A 12,438-nucleotide genomic window follows, 5' to 3' on the forward strand; every position below is an offset into this window, starting at 1 on the left:
AGCCCGAAATGCTGCTGGAGACACAGTTTGAACTCCAGCCACTGTAATACACATAAATTACTCTTTTCCCCTTTGAAAAATGTGTGGATATGTTTGACAGTTGAATTTTTCTCATCAAACCTCTCCTGCACTGAAATCTGCAATGAAATGTGTTGATATTTGTGATTTAAGTTTGGTCAGTAAAACCAGTCTTAGGAGAATGGTGGAAAGTTTTCACCTCAATGTGTGCTGTGTGATGTGCAGTTTTGGAAGGCAAAGTCTTCATGTTCTTACTGGGGACGTGGAAGGCAGTAGAGCTGTGCTGTGGTTCTGCTTTAGCATGCCTGGCTCTTATTCCTCATAGGGAAAGGTGGAAGGTGAGTTTCAACAGAGAACTTGGAAAAAAACCAACTCCTGAGGCTTGCAGTTTGGAGAAGACCAGAATGTCCCTGAGGTACTTAAGGCTGGTTTGGTAAGGATGTTTTAAGGAAAGTACTAATTTGTTGATTTAGATACTTTTTCAGCCTGTAAAATGAAAACCAAACATTACGTGTTACCAGGATTGTTAACTAAAGGCACCTCCTTCAGTTGAATCAATAATTAATGTGTCTGGCAGAACCTGTGTGGTAACATTAAATTTCACCCAAGTTCACTATTTAATTAGGTGGGATAAGGTGAGACTTTGCACAAAGACTTGGTTATGCTAAGGTAAGCATGCGAATAAACAACGAATACACGAGGAGGACATGTTAAACAGTACCTGTGTAATTAATTGTCCTAGAAACTGTGCTACACTTCAAAAGAACTGAGGTTTTTTTTGTGGAAATGTGTCTTGCTGCCAGCTAATTGGGAAGATAGATCCTTTTGTGAAGTGTAGGATAAACTGACATGGGAGTCAAAAATGTGACCTGTGTGGAATCAGTCACCTCACAGCTCTTTGTTTAATTGACATCTTATGTCCAGTTGCCAAGCCAGTAAAAACCACCTAAACTGTAAAACCTCAAGAGTTGTGGCAGAACACAGGGTAAGGGAGGTTTTTTTATTAGTGTGGTATCTTGTTCTACATGGGAATTCTAAAATGTGTTGGTTCTGCTGTAATTTCTGCATCTTACACAATAATACATAATGCTTACATAAAATTCTTATGGGAAATGCCTGTCATTCTGCGGGGACAATTCAGTTTACAGATTTTGCTCTTTGCAGACTATATGCCTAGTCAAGGCAGTACTTTACTCATCAAAATAATCTGAATATTGAAGGCCAGAGGGTAATAGGGTATGTTTGTTGTTAAAGCCTGATTTGTTTGTTTGTGGTCAGAGACAGTGACTGTTCTGATACTTCTTTTTGTATGACTGGGAACAAAGTTCCTGATGCGAAAGAATGAAACACAGAAATAATGAAATGGGAATTATATTTTTACACAGCAAGTAATCTCAGCCTGCTTGGGGTTGTTACTTAGCTGCACTAGCAATGCAGTAGGCTGACCTGTCACAGCAGAAGTGAAGGAGAGAGATCCAGGAAAAAATACCATGCTCCAACAGGTAATTTTTTCATCTCCAAGTAGCACAAAACTTTCAACTGGCTTCTAGAAGGCCAGCTAATAATTTAAAGAACAAATATTTTAAAGTATCAAAAATATGGGGGAGATGGTGAGAGGAAAAATATGGGAACATGAGGCTTCAGGATACTGTACTTAAAGGAACAAACACAGATGATAAAGACATTTCAGAAACCCTAAATGGCTTGTTTGACTTGATTTTAGAGAATGGAAAGATAAGAAAATGTACTCTCCAGAGGTGCTGCTTGATTGCTTGCTTTGCACATTATGAAAATAGGACACTTTCAGACAGAGAAAAGGACAAGTTGACTTAAATTGTAATGAATCTCTGAAACTGGGTTATATTTATTTGAGAATTCTGAATATAGTTATGTGTGAAGTGATGAAGCTGCTAAGAATAAAGCTCAGTTTATTGTTAGACTTGACTGTTACACTTGGAGATTGAACTGCAGGAAATGCCTCAGTTTGGGATGGGATTTTTTTTTTTGTTGTTTTGTTTTGGTTTTTTGGGGGGTGGGGGAATTGGATTTTTTTTTTTTTTTTTTAATAACTAAATGAAGTCATTGGAATCATAAGCTGGTGAATTTAAAAAATGTCATCCATTGGCCAATGGATGAATGACCTAGTTGAACATGGCATGCCTGGCTTCTGCAAAAAACCCAAACTTGGTAAACAGATCTTTGACCTCTCTTAAAATTAGTGGATGTTTTTGTGGATTTTATCAGAAGATTGCCAGACACAGTACGTGATGTATATGAGTGGCAGTTAAATGAGTTCAGCTGTATGAGGCGAAATGTAGGATACAGAATTGTTCTGCATTAATCCTGTGTCTGCATAGGGGGTAACTGAAATGCCCCCTGAAAACAGTTGTTTAATATATATTTGAAGTGATTGCTTTTATTTATTTTGGCTTTTTGTTATGTCTTAGCTGAAGATTCAAAAATACACTGAAGTCAAGTAGAAAATCTTTTGAATACAATGTTTTAGCATTAAATGAGGGCACATAGATTAAATAGGTGTCCTTTGACATGTAGATTAATAGTAGGTATCAATTTCAGTATAGGGGATGAGCTGAAGTGAGAGGAATTTCAGTTCATTATTGTGGCAGCAATTAAAGTATTGTCATAAAAGAGGATTTCTGTTTGGACCTCGCTGCCACTGAGTATCAGCACTAGTCTCGGTTGGAAAGAAACTGATGATACTGTTATGTCAGTTAGCAAATGAGGTAATAAGCTGAGAGCAACTCTGACATGACAGATGATTTGCAACAGAAAGGCTACACAAATGTGTAACAAACCTGATAGCATAAGACTGTTAGACTGTATCCTGTATCTTCTCAAGGAACAGATTTTCACAGGAGAAGATAACATGTCTTGCTTCTTGTCTTCTGTGTTCCTCTCACCCAGAGTTTAGTGGACTGATTTCCTCTTGGTTCTTGCATGTTAGCAAATCACAGGGTTTTTAATGATAATGCATTTTATACATTTTTGAAAATGAAATTTAGTGGAATAGAATGTAAGAGTTGCGGGCTTTTTTAGTGGAATACTCACTAAAATGTAACTTGTAAAAATGAAGAGAAAAAACAATGGAATTTTTAAAAATGTGCATCTATCTTGTTTAGAATGTATCTCAGTGCTGGATGTTTGTGTGCCTAATGGATCTGAACAGACTGGGGACTATAAGTGAGCCTGATTTGATGCACATCCTTCTGATTATGGTGTAATTTGTCTGGCACTCAGGAGTTATGAAATGCCATAACATGTCACTAGGCTTTAAGAAGACAGCTGGGCAATGTGTTTAAGGAACTAAAAGTGCTCTTGGTCATTTAGGGAAGTGTCAGTCGCTAACAACCGAGGTACTGTTTACATTGCCATAAGGTGTGCTGGAATGCTTACCTTGGAGCTGGTTCATTTGATGTGGTCACTTACAATGCATTGTTTGCATATTTGTTTCTTCCCTTCAGACCTTACTGCTCGTTTAAGGAGCTTTTCCTTTTCCAATCTCCTGCTGTGCTCTTTGTAACGAGGCCTTGCGTTGTGTCCACAGTGAAGGGGAGTCAGAAGTGCGAGCTGAACTGCCGGGCCATCGGCTACCGCTTCTACGTGCGCCAGGCGGAGACCGTGATCGACGGCACCCCCTGCGACCCCAACGGCACGGCCATCTGTGTGGCAGGGCAGTGCAAGGTAAGGCAGGGCTGCCTCAGCTGCCCAAACCTGGCCAATGTTGGCTTCAACTTGCTTCTTCTTTACAATTTTGTTTTTATTAAAGTAGATGTGAAAAACATCAGCTTTTATTATTACAGGTTGGGTGATTTCTTAACTAACGTGTATTTACTGAGAACAAATTAAGGAGTGCTGAAGGGATGGATTCAGGAGGTGTTTTAGCCACAATTAAGGTGTCTGCCAATGAGCTTTTCCCACATATTTTACTTTTTACAGAAGAAGTTATTTGAAAGAACCAGAACAAAAAAATTGAAAGCTTAAATAAGAACAAAATACAATATATTTCTTTGATTCAGTTTTAGAGTGGAGATATTTTTCAGAGTCTGCAACAGAATGGTTTCTTTTGATTGCTTTATAGCTGCTTGTAGTCTAACTTTTCTGATTGGGTCACATTTGCCTCAGGTCTTACTGACTTTCCTTTCACTCAGCACTGATGTTCTCTTATAGAGCAATTGAGTGCTTACTTTTCATGGGTTCAGAAAGAGCTGCTGTGTTGACTTTTTGCAGTCTGCTGTGTAGATTCCATTTGCAATGAATAAATACAGTTTTTGCAAGATGGTAGCAATCTTAAAACAAAATGTTACAGTGTTTAGAAAAAAAATTGTAATCTTTCAAGTAAGGTTAGTGAAAGAAATAAATTCCTAGCGAGGGGCACTTGACGCTTGGCTGATGTTTCCTATATATGTTGGCAAAAGCTGCAGAAGTGGCTCAGATGTGACTCATGAACTCAAATAGTGAGAGGTCATGTTCAGTTTAAATAGTTGGTTTGCCAGGGGAAATCACTGATGAATACAGCCTTGTCCTCTACATGTCCCAGTTCCTCTTACTTGTGCACATCTGGACAATGCCATGTTTGTCTCTGTTCTGTGTTTCTTAGTGCAAGCAAAGCCATAGCTTTGAATTCCCTTTGTACAGGTTAGATCTGGGTGAAGTTGGTTGTGCTTTAAAGCTTTCCTTGATCTCAAACTAATTCAGCAAGGGCCAGAAGCTTCTTTTAATTGCATTTCTGATCTATGACTCAGAAAACTGATGATGGAGTTGTGTCTAACGAATGCATGGTCTCTATCACCCTCTGTTGGACATTCTTTTACACTACCAGAACAATAATATCCTTGTGTTACAAACCATTATTTATTTTGTTCCCAGGACCATTGTTTTTGGTTAGTATTTTCAGCCTACCTTATCTTTAAGAGGAAAAAAAGATGGAAAATGCTGATATAATAAAAATTATTCAGAAATATAGTAAAGAATACAATGTATGAAATGAAATAGTCCTTTAAAAAGCTTGAAGTGAAAGCGCCCAACAAATTAGAGTATTTCATCATAAGAATATATTGTCTGTCTATGACACTGTCATAACTGGCACAAGTACCCAAGTACTACAAAAAAAGCTCACTTTTCATTGAAATGATTGTGTATTTCCTGGGCTAGTCTAGACTTTGAATCCTAATGAAATTAAAACTTCTTAAATTAATTAAATACTTTAAAAATAAAACTAGACAAAGCAGGAAGAATAGGGTGATATTTTACCTACTCAGAAGAAAGAAGTAGAAGAATGATCTTGATAATCAGTTGCATTATTTCTGTGTAAGTTTGGTTTTCTGCACACTTGAACAATATTAATTTGGATGGAATTTTTTAAGCGAACAAATGTTTTCACTGACAGTCCTATTGAGTTCCACTTCTGTTTTTTATTAGTTTTTCTTAGGTGCCACAACAGGTTATTCCTAACACATATGCTTGGAATATGTTTCAGTATTATTGAGGAGATGCTGTTTTTGAAAATACATTTGCTACTTCTCTTCCAACCTTACATTTTGACAGTGCTATTAAATTAAAGAGTGACTGCCAATGGAACTTCCTTCAGCTTGCTATTTAGTCAGAAATGTCAGGTTTTTTCCCTTCAAGTTTTTTTTTTTCTTCTTTCGTATACTTATAATTGTTCTGGAGACAGTGGGTTGGTCCTACTCAGTAACTTTTAAGCTTAGAAGAAAAATTGAGAGAGAATACTGAGGAGACTTTAATAAACAAGGTATGAGAAAAGAATGTTCTTAATAATTTTGACCTTGCCCATAGATTGAGAAACTGCCTCTAGGGCAGAGTGTTGCATGTGTTTTTGCATGTGCCTGGGACACTCCCCCTAGGAGAAGTCGTCCCAATACCGGGGCAGGTGTGAGCACCGACTCGAGGTAGTTTTGGAGACCAAAACGTTACTTGGGAGCTGTGAAGAAAGTTGGCTTTGCAGAGATGTCGGTTACCACGCGGGGGCGCGCTTTACAAGGGATCATTGAGCGTTTCACCCAAAATTCTGTTTGGGTGGGAGCTGTAGGTACCTCTCAAAGGTGCGTGAAACAACTATTTTCTGTCTCCTGATTTTTATATTACATTTTCTCTTGCAATGTAGTTCGTTTTCATCTTCCAGCGAACTGCTGACATTAATAGAAAAATATCTAAGCAGTTTTAAAATGCACACTGTAACTTAAGTAGCAAAATGATTGGTAACAGAGATTTTACTTGCCTAATACAAAAAGAGTGCATCAGATATTGAAAAGCTTGCAAACTTTCTAGGGAGGTAACTTGCGCCAGCTATAGGAAGCATAGCCAACCATGCTTAAATGTGAAAAACCTATGATTACAATAGAACATTCTCTCCTCCTTCCTGCTTTTTCACAGATACCATTGTAATTTCTTGGCTGTTGGAAATAGGACTCTTCACTGTTTCTCTTCATAATGACTTGCTAATGCCAAGCTCTGCATTGGGAAACACCTGCCAGGCATTAATAAGGTGTTAATGGAAGAAACAGGTTCCTAGGAGCTAAAAAGTAACTGCTTATTGCCACTTCTTCCCTCTGTTTGAGTAGTTTTTGTTAAATGTTTTACAGAGTGAACCTCTGTGAGGTTTCTCAGCCACACGCTCTATAAAGTCTTGTCCTTCTGCCATTTGTGAAGCAACAATGAAATTTTTTGGCATATGATCTTTGACCATGACCTAATTTGTTTCTGATAGCTGGATACACAGGAGGAGCAACCACCACATGTAGAACCAGTGAAAAGATAACTCTGCTGCCTTTGAACTGATATGAAATCTTGTGGTAGGTGGTTGTGAGTAGCAAATATTCCAGTTCAGACAAAATGACTAAGCACTGGATCTGTATATTTGTTCTTTTCCTATTGTCTAGCAGCCTCATGTTCTGAAAAGACCTCACAATCTAAAGGATGGAGCTCCTCACTCTTCCATGGAGCTGCTGCCTGAATCTATAGTTCTGCAGCTTCAATTTTGCTACTGAATGATCCTGTAAAACAGACCTTATCAGGATCACATGTTGCTTACAGTGCATTTAACATTTGAAAAAAACAAAGCCGAAACCAAACAAAATGGTGTTACAAAATATCTTCATTCTAAAAGGTTTTTAACTGCTTTTATATGTGCTACATACATAACAAGTGTCTTGGGAAAGGTTTGTTTTACTTCAGTTTGAAGCAAAAGTAGGTGCTGAAGTACAGCATAGAATGGCTAATCCAGATTCTGGTTCTCTCTGTGCTCCACATTCTGTTCTTCTTTCAAATGTGCTTAGTAATATCTATCCTGCCTATCAGAAGCAGCTTGAGATACAGCAAAGTAATAGAGAGTTGTGTACCTTTATTTTGTTCTTATTTCTGCAACTTTTAAAACAATAATATTTCAGGTGTGGATGTCTTTATAAAAAGGTAGAATGTAATCCTTATCTGCAGCATGCCTTTGTCTTTGTAGATTGGCTGACAGTAGAAAATACATCCCAGCTTTGAGCTTAATTGTGTCACTAGAGAAATTGTTCTGAAAGCAAATGCTGTTATCTCTAATGATTAAGTGACACAATTAGGGAATTTTATTATCCTTGAGTTATGCTTCTCTTTGAACTAGTTTGAAAATGATAAATCCAAAGTAAATCTGAAAAAAATCTGAAGTTTTCAAGAATGCTGGGGATAGCAGTGAAGTAGAAAATAAAATCTTGCATGTTGTTGGGCCTTGATTTTTTTCTTAAACAGCTTGATGTATATCAGATTGAAAGTGAAGTTGGGTGAATAATTAATGAATAATTAATTATTCCATAGCTTGGAATAATTAAATCACTCCAGTTTAGTTTTAAAGAAACAAGATAAAGTCCTGTGGTACAGTGGTATAAAAGGAGGCTGGGAATGTTAATGAAGAAACATTCAGTAATGCACCAATCCCTTCACATAGTTGTTCACAAAAAAACCTGAACTCATGATCACTGATTTTTTTTCTGAAATACTGGCTTTCTGTGATGGAGAAATTAAGTGTAGACAAGAAAAAAGGAGTTTGGATAAAAATAGAAAATAAATGTGGTCTCAGCTATTCCTTTTTCTCAGTCCCTTGCCAAGTATTCATGGATGCACTCTAACAAAACAAGCTATGGTAGCCCATAGGAAGACAGATTGCAGCACTGTCCTGCAGTCACAAAAGAGGAAACCAGTGAAGAGCTGTGTACTCTGTGTCATGGGGGAGGTACAGGGTTTGATGTCATGTCTTTTATGCAGAAATTACTAAGATGTAGTTAATGCCTTTTAAGTAACCACTGGAATCAAACGTGTTTTGTGTTACATTACAGCAGTTCAAAGAAAAAAAAAAAACAACCCAATGAAGAAATTTTGGCCAGTTGAAATACATTTGATTTCAATGAATGTATGGGAAAGCAGTTGTAAAAGAAAGTCATGTAGCTAGTGCAAGACCCCTCTTCTAAGGTTAAATAGCAAAAGGAAACAAAGTAATTTAGATTTTATTGTAAAGAAACAAAAAGGGGTGCAGCAGAAGTAAAGTTCTGAAACTCACATTTAAGGGATCTGTTAAACACCTGGACAAGCAAGCACTGGAGAGAAAGCTATTAAGAGGGGGGCTGGCTGCATAAGTATTCATCCTTGTTCTCCTATTTAGAAGAGGAATGAAAACTTTGCAATTACTCCTGCAGTATAAATGATACCTTTTGCTGTTAATTGGCTGAATTATATTTCTCATCCTAGAAGTGTTCAAGCCATTTGACTTTCAGCATCTCATTGTGGTGGTGAGCTTGGAACTCCCAAAAAGGGCTTATCGATCTCTGCAGAATGCTTAAAAAGATCCTTGGTTAGCTGCCTGAAAATAGATATTGCCACCAGACCCCTTCAGACAGGTGTTAACATGGGAGCATCTGAATTTGGCTTTCTGACCATGTGTTCTGTGGCAGTAGAGGCTCTGAATGGGCAGCATCAGCTTTGTACTATTGACCCAGAGAAATTCTGGAAAGGGGAACTCACTTACTGGGGGAGTAGGGTAATGTCATGGACAAAATAAAAATGAGGAAGTTCTTCTTGAATTTATTGTTGTCTGCTAATGTTTATACTAGAAGACTGTCACTGTAAACAATCAAAAATTATGTTATTATAATAAATATAAGAGCAAGGGGAATAAAAAAGAATTGTACAGTATTAGAGCAAGCTTGTATATCACATATTTCATGAGAATTCTTCTTTGGTTGTGTACTTTCTCTCTCCTTGCTTGCATGGTGTCTGTTACTAGAATTTGACCTGCAGTCGGGTTGGAATGTGCAGTAAAATTTTTAAGTTACTATACATTTAAAAAAATGACATATGTATGCTAGAGACAGCTCATTAGCAGATTGATGTGTTCTCATGGCAGGTGGGGTCATGAAGTTGAAGGGGGGCCTATTTATGAACATTTGTGAGGAAAAATAAAGGCTTTCATGTGTGAGGATTTATGAGGCGAATGCTAAAACAATAATTGAAACAATAAATGGAATTAGTACTTCATTTTAATTTGATTTGTTTTGTTACTTTCTCTGTCACTTTCAATCCATGCTGCCTCCTGTGATGTCCATGGTCTTGGGGGTCAGGCTTTTTTCTTTGTTTGCACTTGTACTCCCTTGTGCTAGCAGTGTTAGCTTTGTTGACTAGTGATATTTCAGGCCTCATCTAAAAGTCAGAGTTCTTAGAAATGCAGTATGGAAGTGTATTTACTGCTAAAGGTTTGTTCATCTCTCTTTTTTTTTTTTTTTTAATACTCTTATACTTGGTGACAGGTGAGTACTAGTAGTATTTAAATTATTGTTATCACTGATGATATGAAAATTTTATTACAATGCAGTAGTTTCAGGAACTTCAGAATTTAGGCACTAGGACTTTTTTTTTTGTTAATTATAATAAGCTGTCAGAAGCAAGTAACCCAGAAGTCTTCGTGAAAATAGAGGAAGTTTTAGAAAGCGATGACAGTGCAGCAAAATGTTGTCTGACCTAAACTTTTTTACCAAGGAGCCAAAGAGTAAGTTAATGCTTAATTTTGTTTTGATGACTTTTAGGAGCAAATTGAAAATGCTAATAACTGTAACAGAATATTCCAAAATAGCTATTATTTAGTCAGGAAACTGAAACAGCAATCTTGGAAGTCTACAGGAAATTAAATATTTAGGCTTTGTTTTCATTTAACTACATTATAATATTGCTCTAGAGCCTGGAAAGGGTCCAGTATGTTTTTAGGCACTTCTATTAAATCAAAGATTACAATTTTGGTAGACTGGGATAGGCAAACTTGTCACATGAATAAATAAATCCTTGGGAAGAAGGTCCATAGAGGCTCTAGTTGTGTGTATATATCTATTTTTCTTTTTGTGCAGCACTTGCACCCACAGATATAGATGCACCCGGAGCAAATTGTTGAGGAGCTGTTCTATTTTAAAATATGCTTGAAGTATTGACTTACTGTGTTAGACCAAAACTGTGGAAACTGTAACTCTTGAGTTAGGCAGGTGCTGTTGTGTCACTGGGTCCCTGGGCTGAGCAGAGTGGCTGTTTGGGGCTTCAGAGAGCTGGTATGGCTGCAGATCCCTATTCCAGCCAAAGTATCCAGGCTGCTCTGCAGTGGATTTCTTGTGGGACCTTGGATGTTTCATTTACCCTCTGGTTATTGTTAGTCTAGCATTGTGCAAGGGCACTCACTGAGTGCTGAGTGTGCAAACTGCACCCAGAGCTGTTTTTTCAGACTCTGCAGCCCTGTTAAGAAACAATTTTTTTAACCAAGGTGGAGCCCAGTAGTTTTGTGACTTCCCTCCCTTGGGTTGCTTGCTGGCAACTGGTTCTCATCTCTTCCATGTGATACATCTTTGTCCAAATGTGTTTTTAATGTCCAGATTCTCCACTTCAAAATGAGAATTATGTGGCAAATCTTTGTTTCATACGATTAATGTGATCTGTGTGTCCTAATGGTAGTGAAATGTACTTAAGGCCAAATTAACAGCAGAGTGTTGTGCTTCCTTGTAACAAGCTGGGGTTTGTATAATTTATGTATATTTTGACCATATTCATCTGCAGGAAGTTGTGCTTTGCCTTTCAGCCAAACAAAGGTGTGGGAAAGCAAGAATCTGAGTCTTAACCCTTTGCTGAGACCAGAATTTGAATTTTTGTGCAGCAGCTCATGTTTACAAGATACAATTTAGTTTCTTGAAAGTCTATGCAGAGTTCCCTTCAGTTTAAATTTCACATAACTTAAGCTTTCACATTAAGGTTTTGAGCTTTTTTCAAAAGTTCAGAATCAAAAAGTATCCTGGATGCCATCTGGTGCCACCTCAGTCTGTGAAATTTAATAAGATTAGAGGTTGGAAAATGGTGTATAGCTAGATCAAAATGAGCTTGTTTAAACTACACTGAAATTGAATTTTTAACAGAACCTGAAATCAGTCAGATTTTCATATGGCTTCACTCTGAAACTGCCACTGAACAGCTCTCTTTTTTCTCCCCACAAGTGCCAGGGTGTCTTGACTTTTGAAGTCCTAGTGAGCAAAGTCACTAATGTATGTATGATAAATGAATGTATAATAAATTAGTTTTTCATTTAAAGTAATGTAAATTTCCATAATTCCATGTTTGCTGAAAGAAATCACAAACTGACAAGATCACACTTAATGGCTCATACTTCACAAAAGAAGTGATGTGAGCTCAAAACCTTCTTCAGAAGTCTATTGGTTTGCAAGCCTGTGCCCTATTTTGGCATCTCAGACATTTTATTATTGCAACAACAGATTTTTCCTATCTGCAGAGATTACACGAAAACTTGAACAAAACAGAGATGTGATGGTATTACATAAGACTGACATATTTAATCCTTTTTATGGCAACAGGCTTCTCTGCAGTCACAGGACTATACCATGTTCTTGCTGACGAAGAAGCAATCCAATTTTCTGGGGTTATAATAGTATGGTGTCTTTGAACAAGAGCATTTATACCTTGCTCAGTGAAGTCATCATAATGCTTGTGAATAACTTCCTGTTCTCTCTTTGTAACATAGTAACATGTAACTCTTTGAACTGATCCATTCAAAGCCTCCTGTAAAAACCTACTTGACCACATGCATTAAAATGGATCAATATTATTTTTAAAGTATGATGTATTTAAATGTATCAATAATGTTTGCCATGTGACATTGTTGGCTTCTAGTTTGAAGCAGCTTAATGTGGCACCTAGGTGCATTTCATGAATTGAAAATGTGACCAAGGTTAAAGTTGTTGTGTCCACCATCAAGCAATCCTAATAGTTCACTGGGAGTGTTTTAGTGTGGTTTGCCTTGTGTGTAGTTTTTACAAATCCTGTGAAGTGGAAATCAGAAACATGTATCTTATGTATCATATTATATAT

At 37.3% G+C, this 12,438-nt stretch overlaps 1 protein-coding gene across 2 annotated transcripts in view; it reads left to right on the plus strand.

Moving 5' to 3' along the window:
- THSD4 (thrombospondin type 1 domain containing 4) overlaps positions 1–12,438 on the plus strand; it is a 236,772-nt gene that overhangs the window by 100,390 nt on the left and 123,944 nt on the right. For both annotated transcript variants that reach the window (XM_030281191.4, XM_072934125.1), the window contains exon 7: positions 3,584–3,720. In XM_030281191.4, the coding sequence (XP_030137051.4) occupies positions 3,584–3,720 (137 nt within the window). The remainder of the gene's footprint in view (positions 1–3,583; positions 3,721–12,438) is intronic.

Source organism: Taeniopygia guttata, chromosome 10, assembly GCF_048771995.1.
Source record: "Taeniopygia guttata chromosome 10, bTaeGut7.mat, whole genome shotgun sequence".
In the NCBI taxonomy this organism is placed as follows: domain Eukaryota; kingdom Metazoa; phylum Chordata; class Aves; order Passeriformes; family Estrildidae; genus Taeniopygia; species Taeniopygia guttata.